Here is a 16,278-nt window from a genome sequence, read left to right on the forward strand (position 1 = left end):
TTCCCATTTGCATGAGGTACTTATGCTGGTAGGAAGAGTTCTGAGAGCCCCAACAGAGCCCGTGCTGGTAGAGACCAGAATCCGGTGTGCGCACTGACCGGGAAATGGCTACAATAGTAACATCAGCTAGGAAAGCACAATTCTCCTGGCAAAATCAGACTTGTCGTCTATGTGATTGTTCCTAGGAAGGATAGCCACACATGGTGGTTTCCTGGGACTACTCCACTTTGTGTTAGGTTCCCCAGTCTTATTATTAATACTTCTCCCCTTCATTTTCAAAATTGTCTAATTTAGACAATAAATTATATGCATCTCCTTTATTAACCATGTTTTCTCTTTTGAGACAGAGTCTTACTTTGTCACCCTGAGTAGATTGCCATGTCATCATAACTCACAGCAACTTCAAATTTGTGGGCTCAAGCAATCCTCTTTCCACAGCCTTCTAAATAGCTGGAACTACAGGTGTTCATCACAACACCTGGCTAGTTTTTCTATTTTTAGTTGCTCAGGCTGTTCTTGAACTCCTAAGCTCAAGCAATCTGCCCACCTCAGCCTCCCAAATTGGTAGGATTACAGGCTTAAGCCACCACACCCAACAACCATGTCTTCTTATGCAGGGTATCCATAAAGTTCATGTGCAATTTAAAAACTTTATGGACACCCTGCCTAAGAAGCCTGTCCCATAAGTGTTTTTTTTTGTTTAGGGAATGAACCAGAACATTTCTGAAAAGGAAAGGTCTTAGACGTTTTCTTGCTTTAGGTTATCAATGGAAGAGGGGGAGCTTTGTTTTAAATGATTATTTCTTTTTTTCTAAAGGTTCAAGAAGAAATTTAAGGAATGATTTACTGGTGGCAGCAGATTCCATCACAAATACCATGTCTTCTCTCGTGAAAGAGCTGAATTCTGGTGAGTCCTTGATCCTGTCTGGTTTATCTGCTCATTGGAAAGAGAGACCCTTACATGCTAAGAGCCTCTCTTGGAGATCTACTCATTGTCAAATATAAAAAGATATTGTAAAGGTCTATGTCATGTTTTGCTGGAATATTCAAATCTTTTAGTCATATTTATATTTTGCTTATTAGAAGACTGTTAGTGCATGCTGAATGCAAAAAGTTTAAAAAATGCATAAAGAAAAATATGAAAATGACCTATAATTCAAGAATCCAAAGATAGCCACTGAGTAACTCATATGGGGATCTAAAACATGATGCCAATGTTATTTTATAGACCCAAATGTTGTATGTACCTATTTGGACTCTGTGTCCTAATCATTCACTGAGGCTGAACTGAAATTTACCTATAAAATATCTCTGAAAAAGATCTGCCTGGAAAGCAACTAGCATAAAAATTCGAGAGACTCTTTATCCTCTTCGTATTATAAAGAACTTTTAAAATTTTAGTAGCATGAATAATGCAAATGAATACCTTACCAATTACTAATATACCTCCATCTTAAAGCAGACAAGATATTTATCTAGCAGGAGTATGATCTTAGAGTCAAGATTATAAAATTGTAAGAAATATAATTCAGTATTTAAAAAGTCCTCGATTTAAATTTCTTAAAACCTCTCTAATAAGAATTAAACTTATTGAAAAGTGCTGCTGCTATTTTAGATTAAGATTACCAAATAGGATGAAATGACAATAGTTAATACATCATTAGTGGTGTGTACTTACAAATGATGACTAAAAAGGTTATTCTTATTATGGAAGTCTTAGGTGCTATTAATTTGTACTCTTATAATTCTTTGAAGTTTTAAGTGAAAGTAACATTTTAGGTTCATGTTTTTTAAACTAGAGTAACATTAAGTAAAAGCAGCAACAATTTTAATGAAGATTTTATAGAGGGGGGAAAGTAGAAGTATTAAGGAGTTAAGTCAGTTACTTAGACAAAAAAATCCTTATAACTTTTATTAGATAAAAACCCAGTTACAACCTAAGAATAGGGGGAAGGGGGAAAGGGAGGGAAGGGAGGGGGGAGGTGGGCAGACGGAGGGGGATTGGTGGGATTACACCTGCGGTGCATCTTACAAGGGTATATGTGAAACTTAGTAAATGTGGAATGTAAAGGTCTTGGCACAATAACTAAGAAAATACCAGGAAGGCCTTGTTAACCAGTGTGATGAAAATGTGTCAAACGGTCTGTGAAACTAGTGTATGATGCCCCATGATCACATTAATGTACATAGCTATGATTTAATAAAAAAAAAGAAAAGAAAATGTAATATACCAAATGATTTTATAATAATCCATGTCACTATCAATTCTTATTTTGAAAAAAAAAATATTTATTTGACTAATGTATAATAGCTGGTTAATATTTTATACCACACAGCAGGTTGATTTGTTAAGCCTAGTCTTTTATTTGTGGGTTATAAAAAAATCTAAAAAGTTTTCTTTATTTCTTCATTTGTATTTACTAGAGGGGGGGAGTGAAACCGAGAGTAATGTGGATTCTGAATTTGCACGGACTCAGTTTGAGGACCTGGTTCCCTCGCCAACCTCTGAAAAGGCTTTTCTAGCGCAAATTCATGCCCGAAAACCTGGGTACATTCAGAGCGGAGCTGCCACAAGTGCCCTGTGTGGGAGCGTGTGAGTATCCTGCCCTGGAGGCATTTCCTCAGTGATAATAACAGAACAATCCATAGGGAGCAGTAAGAAAGTAAAACGTGGTTGTTTAGTTCTTTTTATTTTGAAAAGAGATGTTGCAGTTTCTTTTCCTGCCATAAGAGGGAGAAGTGTGCTATCTTTAAATTAGGCGTTGTGACTTTTCCCCTTACAATTTCCAGGGAGCAGGGATAACCTGACCAAACAGTGCTTATTGAGAGCCTGGTTCGCCCAAGGCGCTGTGCTAGTTCTATACAAAATGGTATGAAAAGACTGTTCCCACCCTTCCAGGGCTTATAATCTAGTTGAAGAGATAAATCATCCTACCTGTAAAACTATATTTGCACTTAGAAAACTCTACGATGCTGGAAAGCTTTCTGTTCAGAATTGGTGTAAACAGTATCAAGTAAGCGCTTGGAACTGAAATAAGAAAATGCATAAAAGCGCATTATAAGGAAATTCATTTTAGACCCTCGAAAAACTTACTGGCAAAAGTTTTCACCCAGTTAGGCTTCTGTCGTTGGCAGAAACCAGCAGAATGAGTGGCATCCCCGCTAGACTTTCTGTGACCCAGGTCAGCTCAAAGTAGTTAGCGGAGAAAACCAAAGCTGAGAAGCAAAGGCAAAGCTAGGAAAGACCAGCAGAGCCCAGCATGGGAGGGAAAAGAAGAAAACAAAGACCATGGAGAAAAGGGGCTGTTGGGAGCACCAGGTGATGCAAGAAACAGGGTCAAAGGCCACCACACGCTGAGAGAGGGAATTGCTGAGCACTAAAAATACCCCAGAAGGGCGATGTTGCTTAATGTGCAAAGTACTTCAAACTAGTCTATAAAAATAAACCGGCTGTTTAAAGACTCAAAGAAGAAACTAACCAGAAGCTGTTCTGGTGTTTTGGCTCACAACCCAAAGATCAGTAATAATGAAGAATTAGAAAGAGACACGGCGTGAGAGGCAATTGGGAAGCAGGAGAGTGTAAGATCAAAACAAAACAGTCATAACATAACTTAAAATGGCAGTAGGCTGCTGCTTTTTGTTATAGTTTTCTTTCTCATCCTTTCCTCTATAATTTAGATTGTCAGATTTGTTTGTTACTCAAAATGGTGAGTTAATTGTCATCTGTTTTGTCTGGCAAATACCTATCTATTTGACTTTTTCTTATTAAGCATTAACATGGTGGTTAGTTAAAATGTTCTTGTCCCAGTCCTAACATCCAAGACTATTAAAGGAACCCTAATATGTTGGCCCCTGTATGCTGAGTAGCGGTACTAACCCCCAGACATAACTTAAGAGCTGGGGAGGGAAAGTTCAAAGAAGCCTCATAGACCCATTAAGGCTGGTCCCCAAACCTCCAAAAATAACAAGAACATGTTGTACAGACATAAATAAACATGAACAGCATTTAACTTCCAGCCCCAGAAACTTTTCCTTGACCACTCTTTTCATTTTAGGGGATACTTTAATATCTGGGATGTTTAAACATGCACTGTATTGTAGCCTGAGAATATTTTAGTCCTATGATTTAGTTAGTGAACTTAAGGTTAGCCCCACAAAGAGCTTTCCATATTCTGGGATGAATAGATGGAGGTAAGAGAGTCCCACGTTAGTGAATGAGGTCATTGTTATCTATTTTTTCATAGTAGAATTTATCAATTTACGTGAATTTTTTCAGATTTAAAGCTAGTATAAATTTTAAAGGTCAAAAGCTGTGGGTTAAAATAGTAACCTTCCTGGACTCAACTATCTGATATTCTAAGATTTGATTCTACCTTAAAAATAAAGGATGAGTGTGTGTGTGTGGGTGTGCAAACGCTCACATATCTGCATGGGTAATGCAAAGAGGATCAAATTTTGAACAAATGTCCTTAAACATTATCTCACTAGAGGGCTCACTCTCCTTATAAAATGTGTTCCTGGGTTCCGTTTTTGAAAAAGGACCAAAAAAGCCCTCAGCCTGGGAAAACTTTACATTTCCTCAAAAGATGTCTGCCTTTTTTTTTTTTTTTTTTTGTAGAGACAGAGTCTCACTGTACCGCCCTTGGGTAGAGTGCCGTGGCGTCACATGGCTCACAGCAACCTCTAACTCTTGGGCTTACGCAATTCTCTTGCCTCAGCCTCCCGAGCAGCTGGGACTACAGGCGCCCGCCACAACGCCCGGCTATTTTTCTGTTGCAGTTTGGCCGGGGCTGGGTCCGAACCAGCCACCCTCGGCATATGTGGCCGGCGCCTTTTTTTAAGATTATAGAACATTTAAAGGGCCGATCCATTCCTATACACCCTAAAAAAAAAAAAAAAAGATAAGCAATGATCACCAGACTTCTAAAAAACAAAAAACATCATTTTTGGAAATACCTTGATCGTGTATTGCTCCAACCTCCAAAAACATGTCAAAGTTTTCCCCTAGTTTAAAGAAGACATGAAAGAGACTCAGAGAAGGGAATGTAAATGTGCCAGCAAAACTGCAGCTTGGCTGGGCACAGTGGCTCACGCTTGTAACCCTAACACTCCGGAGGGCCAAGGTGGGAGGATCACTTGAAGTCAGGATTTCAAGACCAGCCTGAGCAAGAGCGAACCTCATCTCTACAAAAATCAGAAAAATTAGCTGGGCATGGTAGCTCATGCCTATAGTCCCAGCTACGCAGGAGGCTGAGATAGGAGGATCATTTGAGCCCAGCCCAGGAGTGTGAGGTTGCTGCGAGCTGTGATGGCAACAAAGTAGACCCTATCTTAGAAACAGCAACAAAAAGCCATGTAGCTCACACATAAATTCCACACCTACTTCTCTTTTATGACTTGCTCCAAAACTCCATCTGTAATTTATTCCCAGGGTTACCGAAGATGGGGGTCCCTATGTGAGGCCTGAGGATGAGAATTATGAAAATGACTCTGTCCGGCAGCTAGAGAATGAGCTCAAGATGGAGGAATACTTGAAGCAGAAGCTGCAGGATGAAGCTTACCAGGTATGGGGCTCCAGGCCCACCTCACTCCACCACATCCACCTCGGCCCCTTGGTAGCCTGGGTCTTTTTTTTTTTTTTTTTTTTTTTTGTAGAGACAGAGTCTCACTTTATGGCCCTCGGTAGAGTGCCGTGGCCTCACACAGCTCACAGCAAGCTCCAACTCCTGGGCTTAAGCGATTCTCTTGCCTCAGCCTCCCGAGTAGCTGGGACTACAGGCGCCCGCCACAACGCCCGGCTATTTTTTGGTTGCAGTTTGGCAGGGGCTGGGTTTGAACCCACCACCCTTGGTATATGGGGCCGGCGCCCTACCAACTGAGCCACAGGCGCCACCCTGGTAGCCTGGGTCTTTTACAGGATGCTCAAAATCAGTGCCTTGACCTTCCCTCCATAATCCCTTTCCAGATTATTCTGATTGCACTCCTCAGTCCATATCTTCTAGATGGTAAAAATGTTGAATATTTCTTACAGCTGTCACTCAGCACTTATAAATTCTAATCTGGAAAGTGGTAAGAGCCCTGGTGTTCGCAAAACCTTAATAACTAACAGTCCAAACTCCTTCAGGATCATTAAGAAAGATGCTTTCTTTCTCATAATTTTTTTTTAATAAATATGAAGAACAAGGCATAAGAAAATTGAGTAAGCATAACTATACCTCCTCCCTTGAACTGTTTGTCCTCAGCCCCGCTCCTTGCCCACCTCATGCCAGAAGTAAGTGCATAGGAGAGTGACAAGTCTCATCGTGAGATGCACTGACCCCTGAGTTTAGCAAGTTGTGGATGAACAGAGTTGCAGAAGTGCGGTAGTATAGCTTATTGACCACATTTTCAAAAGTGACTAAAAATATTGGTCTAGTCTTAACGACAGAGGTGGGGAGGAAGAGAGGGAAACAGTGATCATCCCTGGAGAGCCATTCTCCATGCTGCAGAAACAAAGTTGCCTGAGCCAAGCCCCTGAGCCTTCTGCAGCTCATCTGCAGGAGGAAATTAACCTGGAATGAAGCTGCCAGGACATTTTGGGGACTCCAGGGGAGTTCTCCATCCTACAGGGCCCCGTTTGGTTCTCCCATAGAGGAGAGGGAGATGTGGCTCAATATTCAGTGTTCCGGGGCTCATGCTATTGGAGATACCTGTTTTCGAGCTCACATCAGTTTCTGGATTTTGGTAGCAAAAATTCCAGAGGTTCTTCTTTTTTTTATTTTTTTAAGGGAGGCAGTCTTTCACCTTTCCATGTAAAACATTAGATTTTCGTTTGTTTTAGTGAATTAGTCATTCAACCTTACATGAGTAAAATGAAGGGAAATTGTATTACTTGACTGAGGATCCAATTGGAGTTTTTGCCATTTCTGATAAAACTGAAAGTTCTGTAGCTCCTTCTCTCTCTCCTTTCTTTTCCGTGCTCTGTGACTTCAAGGGAAAGAGCAGAGAAGGGTCTGTGAGTCCCCTCTCAAGATCCGGTCCCTGGAGAACATTGGCGTGATTGCCCTTGAGTGCTCTGTGAGTGCATGGCTGGTGGAGGGATCGGAAACTACTTTCATTCACTGAACACTCTGTCTTTGTGCATGGCTTCCAGCAAATAATACACCAGCTTGACAGCATCACAAACTTTACATGTCACTTTTCTTGTTTGTATCCTTTGTCACCCACAGGTCAGCTTGCAAGGTTGAATGCAATATCCTTTTATCACTCTCCTCTCAAGTAAGTACCCTCTTATTTAGGAGGAAAATGGACACTGTACACTGAATTCTGATAACTTGTATCCTCAATTCACAATCACTTCCTCTTAGTCGTTTCCGTCTGTGTGATGAAATATCCTCCTTCACTGCTGATATCAAAGATTCATCTCATTATAATTCAGCAGACATTTGCCAGACACCCTTGGGAATTGACTTTTTATTCTCTTAATTAGGAAAATTGGCACAGAAACTTCTGTAACAGCAGAGAGACCTAGAAAACCTCAGTGAATATGAAGCTCATTCAGCCATATCACCAATCCATAATGGTGTCAGAGTTTCAGCCTCTCTCACCCCTGACCATTTATGTGACATGTGATCCCACTCCAAGGATCTACCTAAATATGTGGGAAATCCTCAGTAATTTCTTAATGGAAAGAGAATAGGACTTGACTGGCAGGATTATTTGACAGTAGTGGTCTGGAGCTTAAGCTGAAGACTATAATTAACCTGATTTCAAATACGGGTTTCACCAAATCCAAACAACATAATTTCAAGCAAAGTATTAAGCCTGTTCTAGCCTCAGGTTCCTCTGCACACCATATAGAATAACACCTGCCTCATTAAGGAACTGTGCTCACAGGGATATAGTTTTGAAAGGGCTAGCATAGGGGCAGACATACCATCAATTATTAAGAACATACACACAGATGCCTGGCCCCATGCTTATGCTTTACAACAGTTCAGTCCCTGGAAGCTGAGATAGCGTTTACGTAAGTGCACAGGAACCACCAGGACTGGGAACGACTTGTTCTCTCTCTCCTTTTATAAATAAGACTAAGACTCAGCTGTAGGCAATGATTTGGGCTTCACTGTCCCAGACATCTAGCTGTTGTCTCCAGCTCCAGTTATGAACATTTAGATGTTCCTCCTTATAGTTAAAAGCTAATAATGCCTCTCCCAGGATTCTGGCTGTACTCGCCCAAAGACTCTCATCCACATCGATCTTTCCCAGCCATGGAATTCTTTGTAAGTCTATAGGGCAGTGACAGTAGTCTCTATCCACGCTATTGCTGATTTGAGAAAGAGATAGATAGCTCTTACATGACATACCAATTAGTAAAGAATATATGGTAGCTCAAACACTGCTGCCATCTTGTCTGAGTCCTAAGGTTAAAACGAAGCAAGTAACAATCATGCCATAATTGCTATGATGATATATCCCTCATGAGGTGTGAGGGTCTTACCGCCCATCTCCCTGGGATTTGAGAATACTGTACCACATGCTCTCCTGATTCATTACGAGCAGACTGAAACATTCCCAAGAGCTATTTCTGAAAATATTCACTCTAATTAAAATAAACCTAGCCCCAAAGGAATAGCCCTTTTCCTTTAACAGCATTCATTTTCTTTTTCTGTCCAGCAATTTGATTATTTTTGTGTTACACATTATTTAAACATCCGTAGCTGGTTTTAAGGAAAAATATTTTTTGAAAAATCCTAATAAAATGGCCTTGACATGAACCCAGATAAAAAAGTGGCAATTGATTCTCATGTCTAAAAGCCAAAAATTTCAGTAATCTGAAAGGTCTTAGGCCATTTTTTAAATCTTTTGTTGCAAATTTGACAATGAAATTTAACAGTTTTGCCCTCTGCTGTTTACTACATCCTGTACTACCCTACCTAGCTCAATTTCCATAAGACCCTGAATGTGAACCTGACTGTCAACAAATCAATCAGGCAAAATTCATTTCAAACTGGATGGAACACTGCAAAAGCTAGTGGCTTTTCATCTTTGCAGCTAATTCTGTCCTTCCTTAATTTTTCTTAATGTAGAAAAGACATACAGTTGAAATTTTACATTATAAAAGTGATTTTATTTTGTTTGGACTTTCTGACTGCTCTGCAAGATCAGAATTGTCCCAAAGTATCCAAGAGTCCTGAGGCCAAATTCATCAGCTCCACATGAGTGAGCCGTCCACCAGGGCAGAGTCCTACGTGGGTAAGAGGCAGAAGGTGGGTGACAGAGACGATGGAAGGCGCATCTTCTGCTCCAAAGGAGCTTGAGGCCTATTTGAAAATAAATGCACATTTATCAAAATAAATACATACATATCAATAAATTACTAAAGAAGAGTGATAGAGTAAAGCCTAGTTTATTTCTTTTCAACTAGACAGTTTTGAAGAAGCAGTATATATACTGATACTCACCCTGGGGCCCTCCAAGACTCCATTTTGGTGCAACTCACATCTTGAATTTGTCCCTTTTCCATCCTTGAGCCACATAGCACACCACTCTCCTTGGCCAGTCATAGCCTGACTTCACGAATTAGAGGACAGAATTCTCCAAAAAATGTGGATGGATTTTTTAAAAAAAAATCCACATGGCATTCTGATAGTGGGTCAGTGGTCTTATCTCCTTGTCCAAAACACAGCACAGGCTGTGTTGTGTTGCTTTAACCCGCCAGGTACCATTAAGAAAGAGACTCAATGAGAAGGACCCCTTGTCCTCTCCTTCACCGGTGCAATAGCAAATAGTGTCCTGGGACATTCATTGCTGATTGTCCCAGGAGGGAGTGGAGTGAGTGTGAGCATGCGCTGTGTGTGTCGGGGAGATGGGGGGACCCTTAGCTTCAGAACCCTAATTTAGAAACATCTTTCCTTTTTAAAAAAAATTACACATTCCTTATTCCCAGGCAAGCTATAGTCAGACAGATGATGAGAGTAACATGAAAGCTGGTGATGATGGCGAGCCCTGTGCCCACACAGAGGAGGAGGACAGCCACCTGACAGCATCTCCCGGAGAGAGGAACCACCCCACGCAGCAGCTCCTGACAGACCCCCACCCCTAAAGATGTGTTCTGATGACTAGAGCACAGCTAATTTTCTGTTCTAAGATATGTAGTTTGTAGGTGTGTGTTTTGAGAAAGAAAAAAAGACTTCTGTTCAAAGCTAACTTATCAGCTATGTCTTCTGTAACATGACTCATCCCTGGTTAGGAAAAAAAAACAACAAACAGGCTGGAAACCCATGCTGCTGTTACACATGATGGCAGTATTATTAACAAGCATTTTAAAACCTTTGCACATGACATCGAATCTGTTCAGTTTACAATGACAATATTAATGCTGTTTGTAGCTAGAACTTTGATTTCTAGATTCTTTGAAATTTTAGCAAAACAGTTTATTATACACTGTACATTTTTTGTTCCACAGCAATTGGAAAAAAACAACCACTTGAAGTGATTCACAAACCCCAAAGGATTTGGTTCCTGAGTGTACGAAACTCAGAGCCCAGAAGCCAAAAAGGGCCCATGACCTACACAGTCAGCAGTCGTGTCCAAGTCTCTGTGAGCAGTGACTTGAACCAAACGCACTAGGAATAATCCATTCCCTGGGGCTCCTTTCCAACTTGGGGTTGTTTTTTTTCAAGAGACTCTAATAAATCAGCCATAGAATTTAGTGTAAATATTTTTTCCAAGTAGATATCATATTCAAAAACAACAACATTCAAATTATATAGAATTCTAGTTTTTAAAATCAGCACAGATCTTCTTAAAACTGTGAACTATGTTTTGAAATACTCGTTACTAAAGCTGTTTATAAACCACAGGTGCCATAAGATTCCCCCAACGGACAAGTCATCTCTGCTCTTCCTCGGTCTTGTTTGTCTCGTTGTGGCTTTAGGAAGCATGTCTCTCATAGCACTGCTCATTCCCACGTTCCCCCATCAGGTGGTTTGGAGGCCTTCAGCTTTAAATGTACAGGCTTCAAGTGCGCTTTCAAATGTCCGCTCTCCTTTTATTTCTGAATGTTTATTGCCTTAGCTGGCCACCTGGCACTCTGCATGCAGCCTTCTGCGGTCACGTGAAAGGAGATAGGCTGAGTTGGGATTCTGCACTCAGTGAAAAGCTGAAGTGCAAAAGAACTGTCAAAGACAAGAGGATCAAAGACTCTGTGATGGTCCTTTATGCCGGCTCTCTTCAGGGACACAGAGGGACTTCCCTTAGGAACGCTGGGAGAAATGAAAAAGTAATCTTCTACTTGTTTAATAATTGAGTGAATACAAAAAGCCTGCAACATATTGGATACATTATACATACTTAAATTAGCAATGTCTATGGACATTGCTCTTTTTTCTCCCTTAAAAGATAGAAGAGAGCATCATTTTAGAACAGTGGTTTTCAAAGCATGTTCCCTGGGCTAGCAGCATTGACATCACCTGTGAAGGTCTTAGAAACGAAAATTCATAGTCCCCAACCTAGATCTACTGAATCTGAAGCTCTGGGGGTTGGAACTAGTAATCTATGTTCGAATCAGCGTTCTGATGCACACTAAAGATTATCTATTCCTTTAGAATAAAGTTGTATAATGAAGTCTCTGAAAAGGCCTTATTCAGAATGAGGAAAAAAGGTTCTGTGTCAACCCCAAAGCATCAGCAATTCAATTTTGCTTCTGGAGCTGGCAAAAATCTTCTCCCACACTACACAGCTAGTCTGTAGTTGGTGGGTGCCCAGCTGAGTGCTGACATCATTGAGCTTCCTTTGAGGAGGGCTCTAAGATGTTTGTATGTCCACATTTGGTCAGAACCCATCTCTTTAGATGCCCTTTGGAGCAAAGTTGCTTGCCTTGAGATAGTAAAATACTTGATTGGCACAAGTAAGGAGCCCATCCTATCCCTTGATGTACTCAATCATACTTCCCTCCAGAGAACCCGACTGACCAGTGTCCCTGAGCTGACACCAAAGTGGCGCAACTGCACAGTTCTCAGATATCTTTACAGATGGATTTTACTGCAGGTTTTGTTGGTGTGTCTTAATGTTCATCTCTTTTCCACTGCCCATCCTCTGTGAAGCCATACCTCTCTAGATGGAGCAGGTGGCCACTGGTGCCTCATACTAAGTACTGAAAACCACTACATCCAGTTACCTACATTGCTGTCAGCTCGAAATCATAGCCAGGTGGTTCTCGAACTCAGCCCCTGTATGTGGCTCTCAGCCATTGACTGGACGGAGCTGACATGTATTGTCTCGTTCTGTTTCTACATCAGAACATCCGTGTAAGGTTTGACCTGCTCTGCTGATAACTTTCCCCCTTGTCATAACTTTCATTGCCAACCAATGCCATCACCTGGTTGTCGATGCCATCATACAAAGCCATTGCAAGGACTCTGGAAACTGCCGCCCATGACCAATTTCTGACTAACCAGCCACCTTTTCTTTCTCTTAGCTCCACGTCCGCACTGAGACCAGACTCAAGCACCCCTGTCCTGTAACCGAGACAAAATGGCGTATATTGTTTTGGGTTTTTGTGGGTTTTGGTGGATTTCTTTCCTTGGCTCTCCAAATTTACTTCTGGGGCCGTTCTAAGTGAAAACCCAGCAGATTTCACCTGTCCAGTCCATTAGATACAACTATATCTTATGGGGTTGTTTCTTTCTTGTTCCACAATGAATTGCATGTCCATCTCTTCCGAGCTGATGGCTTCTTAATGAGCACTGGTCTAACACAGCCAACCCTCCCCCACAGCACTGTGTTAATGGAGAAAGGGAGGAAAGTGACATCTACTGCATGGGATTCAAGGATCAGTTGTGGTTGGTCAGGACGGAAGTTGGGGTAAGTTTGGTTGGTCAGAGAGAGATGTGCTGGAGATTGTGAAAAATGGATTCTTGAATGATCTCCTATAAGGCAGGGAAGGTTCATTTGTAAGTAGTAATGTGAACTGATGCATTGAGAGTGTGTGGCCTTGGTTGTGATATGCTTTGTATTTTCTTATATGCATGAGCCAAGCTGTTGCATCCATCAAAATTGAGCACTAATGTCTGCTTTTATTTTGATCATCGTTGTCCACCCTTATTAGTTCCTGGCTGTTAACTATAGATAGATCTTGTAAATTCGGCAACCTTTGGTTGCAGTATTGACCTTGGTTCGATTCCACACAAGGAGCCACATAAAAAACACTCCAGTGTCCTCAGAGGAAAGGGCATTTTTACTTTTGAACCAAAAAGAGAAACAAAAAGTCAAAAGTGTTACGTCTTGAAACTACTTGAGACATTTTTAATTATGACTACTGCAATTTAACACCGTTTGAAATAAGCAATTCAGAGACACTAAAGATTTCATGATATTCATTGGTATTGTAACAAAACTACTATTGTATGGGGTTTTTTTGTATTGCTGTTAAGTATTGTTTTGTGTGTATGTGTGTGTGTGTGTGCGTGTTGGAACCTCCTGGGGACATGTTATATTTTGAAGTGATTAAACTATTTAATTGTGTGTCTATATTTTGGAATGGAATTATTTCTTCATTAAAAGATGTTTTTAAAAACACTACACCTTGCATGTTTTATTCCTTTGTTTCAGTGAATCTTTGCTAATGCAACATGGAGTTGTTGGGACAAAGAGAAAACTTCCCCTTTGCCCTAGGAAGGTTCCCTAGAAAATCAACTCACAATAAATCAGATTAACAAGAGAAAAACTATACAAATTTATTTTAATGTGTATGGGTAACTAACTTTTACATTCCCATCATACAAGAGAACCTTCAGAAAATGAAGATTCTCTTGTATCTTCAAGCCCAGCGCAGACCTACTAAAAATAACAATTCCAGCCAAAAGATAGCTGGGCATTGTAGTGGGCACCTGTATTCCCAGCTGCTTGTGAGTTTGAAGCAAGAGAATCACTTAAGCCCAAGAGTTTGAGGTTGCTGTGAGCTGGGACACTACGGCACTCTACCGAGGGTGACATAATGAGACTCTGTTTCAAAAAAAGAAAGAAAATGAATATTTTGATGATTTCAAGTGTATTTACATATGTCCAAATTTATCAAATTATATACATTAAGTATGTTCAGTTTATTATATTCCAATTATCCCTCAATAAAGCTATTTAAAATTAATGCATAGATACCTAAATCTTGCACATACAGGTGAAAAAATAACGAATCCATAGTGATAATCATTCCTCCCATTCTCATTTCTCCTCTAAGAACCTCTATGATTTCTATGCAATGGGGATTAGCTGCTTTCATCCTTGAGGAACTGATTCCTTTACAGAAAGCAGAACTTTCAAGTCTGGTTATGTACTTCATGAATGGCATTTCTAGGAAGTCTGACATGGAATGGTGCTGGAAGTCTTGCTCACAGTCTGGGATTGATAGGAACTCAGTGAAAATGCTGTAAACCAGTGATTTTCCACAGGTGTGCCGTGGCACACTGGTGTGCTGTGAGAGCATCTGAGGTGTGCTGAAAAAAATTTTAAAGATCATTGGTAAAGTTATTTTGAAAAGAAGTATAAGGCACAGTAAATATACTTTTTTTACTCTTGCTTTTGATCAACATAATTTAAGTGTGCCGTGGAAGTTTAACTATAGGTTCAAATGTACTGTGAGATTGAAAAACACTTCTGTAAACACTGAAGCAGTGGGAGAGAGAGAGAAATTAAGAAACTCTCCATCAGTTACAAGGGCATATCCTGACCTGTGATGGTCATGAGAGGAAACTCACACATTCCATTGCCCATGGCAGGTGAAAGGCCAGGATGTGTGATTTTTGTGCACATTAAATTTTAAGAAGCATTGGCCCAGGGCCATTTTCCTCCCTAGCTTTGGGAGTAGACTCATCTGGGTCCTCAAGGTATGCAATGACAAGCCAGAGGTGCTTTTTCAGCAAGGATAACATAGTACTTCTTGAATTATAAAATGTTTTTAATACATCTAGGGTGGAGCCTGAGATCTACATTTTAACTAAGTTCCTAGGTGATACTGATACTGGTCTGAGGACCGTATTTTGAGGTAAAAAGCTATGGAGTTCTTTCAAATGAGACAAATTCTGAGAATCCTGTTACTGGTAAAGCAGGTACAATAATCTACTCCTGGACTTTGGGGATCCCTGTATATAGCAAACAAAGATACAGCCAAGTCTAAGGGCATGAACATGATAGAAGCCTGTTTGGCCTGGGCCACTGAGGTAACATTGCAGCAGCTAAACCTATACCAGCAAGACTGGATTTAGGATTCTATCAAAGACGCTTTCATTCCCATAGGTGAGGCCTGTCTCTATGGTACAAGGAATTATGCAGAAGCAGGACTCCATGGATCTAGTGACCCCAAAAGGGCATATTTGCAAGTTGGGGCAAGGCCAAGTTGGTTGATGAGAAGCTGGCAATGTTTAACATTCACAAGGCCAACAGAGCACATAGGCTGCCTACCAAGAGCCCTGGAAAGAAATTCTCTAGGCACCATGGGTACTAAGGATCCTGCCTTTCTGGTAGGACCACTTCCCATTTGAAACTTCAGAGAGACATAGGCAATGATGTTCATGTAGCCTTGTCTATAATAATAAAAAAAAAAAAAAATAGAAATAGCTTAAGTGGGAGACAAGATGGCTGACTGAAGCCAGCTTTCCACAGAAGCTCCCATCCAGAAGGAGAGTTAAAGAACAGAAATTTAGCAAGTAACCTGGCAGATTAGAGCTGCACCAAGAGGGAAGGTTGAAGAACGCACATCAACACTGCTGAGGCCAGCTGCGATGCCAAGGATACAAACAAAAGGTACAAAATCCATCACTAAGTGGATGGGAGTCCCGTTCCCCATGAGAACAGCTCAGAGTACCCCAAAAACAAATGAGCAGTGTTCATAAGTCCTCCCATTATACTCCACGGGAGAGACACTCTAAAAACTGGATCTACTTCCCCTACTAGTGTGCCATGGCGCTCTCCTGCCAGGCATAAAACTGTGTAAAACTGTATATATTCTCTACCTGCAATTCTGAGCTCCCAGCACTCCCCTCCACTCTCACTCTGAGGTCTGGAGGCCTATCCCCCAGGAGTCCATATTCATGGGTGATTTCTCGAGGGGCATGGACAGGGCATGGACTGCAGCTGGTCAGTGCTGATTCTGTGGAACGGGAGTGAGGAGAGGACGGTCGGCGGAGAGGGAACCACGCCAGAGCAGTGGTGCCCTGAGGTGCAGAGCAGCAGCTAATTTTGGCAACAATAGGGCTCACCTCAAGATATTCTGGAGTCACACCCCCTATCTCTCTGGGCAAC

At 41.1% G+C, this 16,278-nt stretch overlaps 1 protein-coding gene across 20 annotated transcripts in view; it reads left to right on the plus strand.

Moving 5' to 3' along the window:
* The window catches only part of DTNA (dystrobrevin alpha), a 383,284-nt gene extending 369,721 nt beyond the window's left edge, over positions 1-13,563 (plus strand). For 12 of the 20 annotated variants that reach the window (XM_053571194.1, XM_053571199.1, XM_053571200.1 and 9 more), the window contains 4 exons: positions 818-907; positions 2,425-2,593; positions 5,432-5,564; positions 12,461-13,563. In XM_053571194.1, the coding sequence (XP_053427169.1) occupies positions 818-907; positions 2,425-2,593; positions 5,432-5,564; positions 12,461-12,604 (536 nt within the window). In that variant the 3' untranslated portion in view covers positions 12,605-13,563. Of the gene's footprint in view, positions 1-817; positions 908-2,424; positions 2,594-5,431; positions 5,565-7,208; positions 7,258-9,928 lie in introns of all 20 variants that reach the window. The other 8 variants (XM_053571212.1, XM_053571201.1, XM_053571202.1 and 5 more) reach the window with 1 other exon arrangement.
* The last annotated feature ends 2,715 nt before the right edge of the window (positions 13,564-16,278 follow it).

This window comes from Nycticebus coucang, chromosome 19 (assembly GCF_027406575.1).
Source record: "Nycticebus coucang isolate mNycCou1 chromosome 19, mNycCou1.pri, whole genome shotgun sequence".
In the NCBI taxonomy this organism is placed as follows: Eukaryota; Metazoa; Chordata; class Mammalia; order Primates; family Lorisidae; genus Nycticebus; species Nycticebus coucang.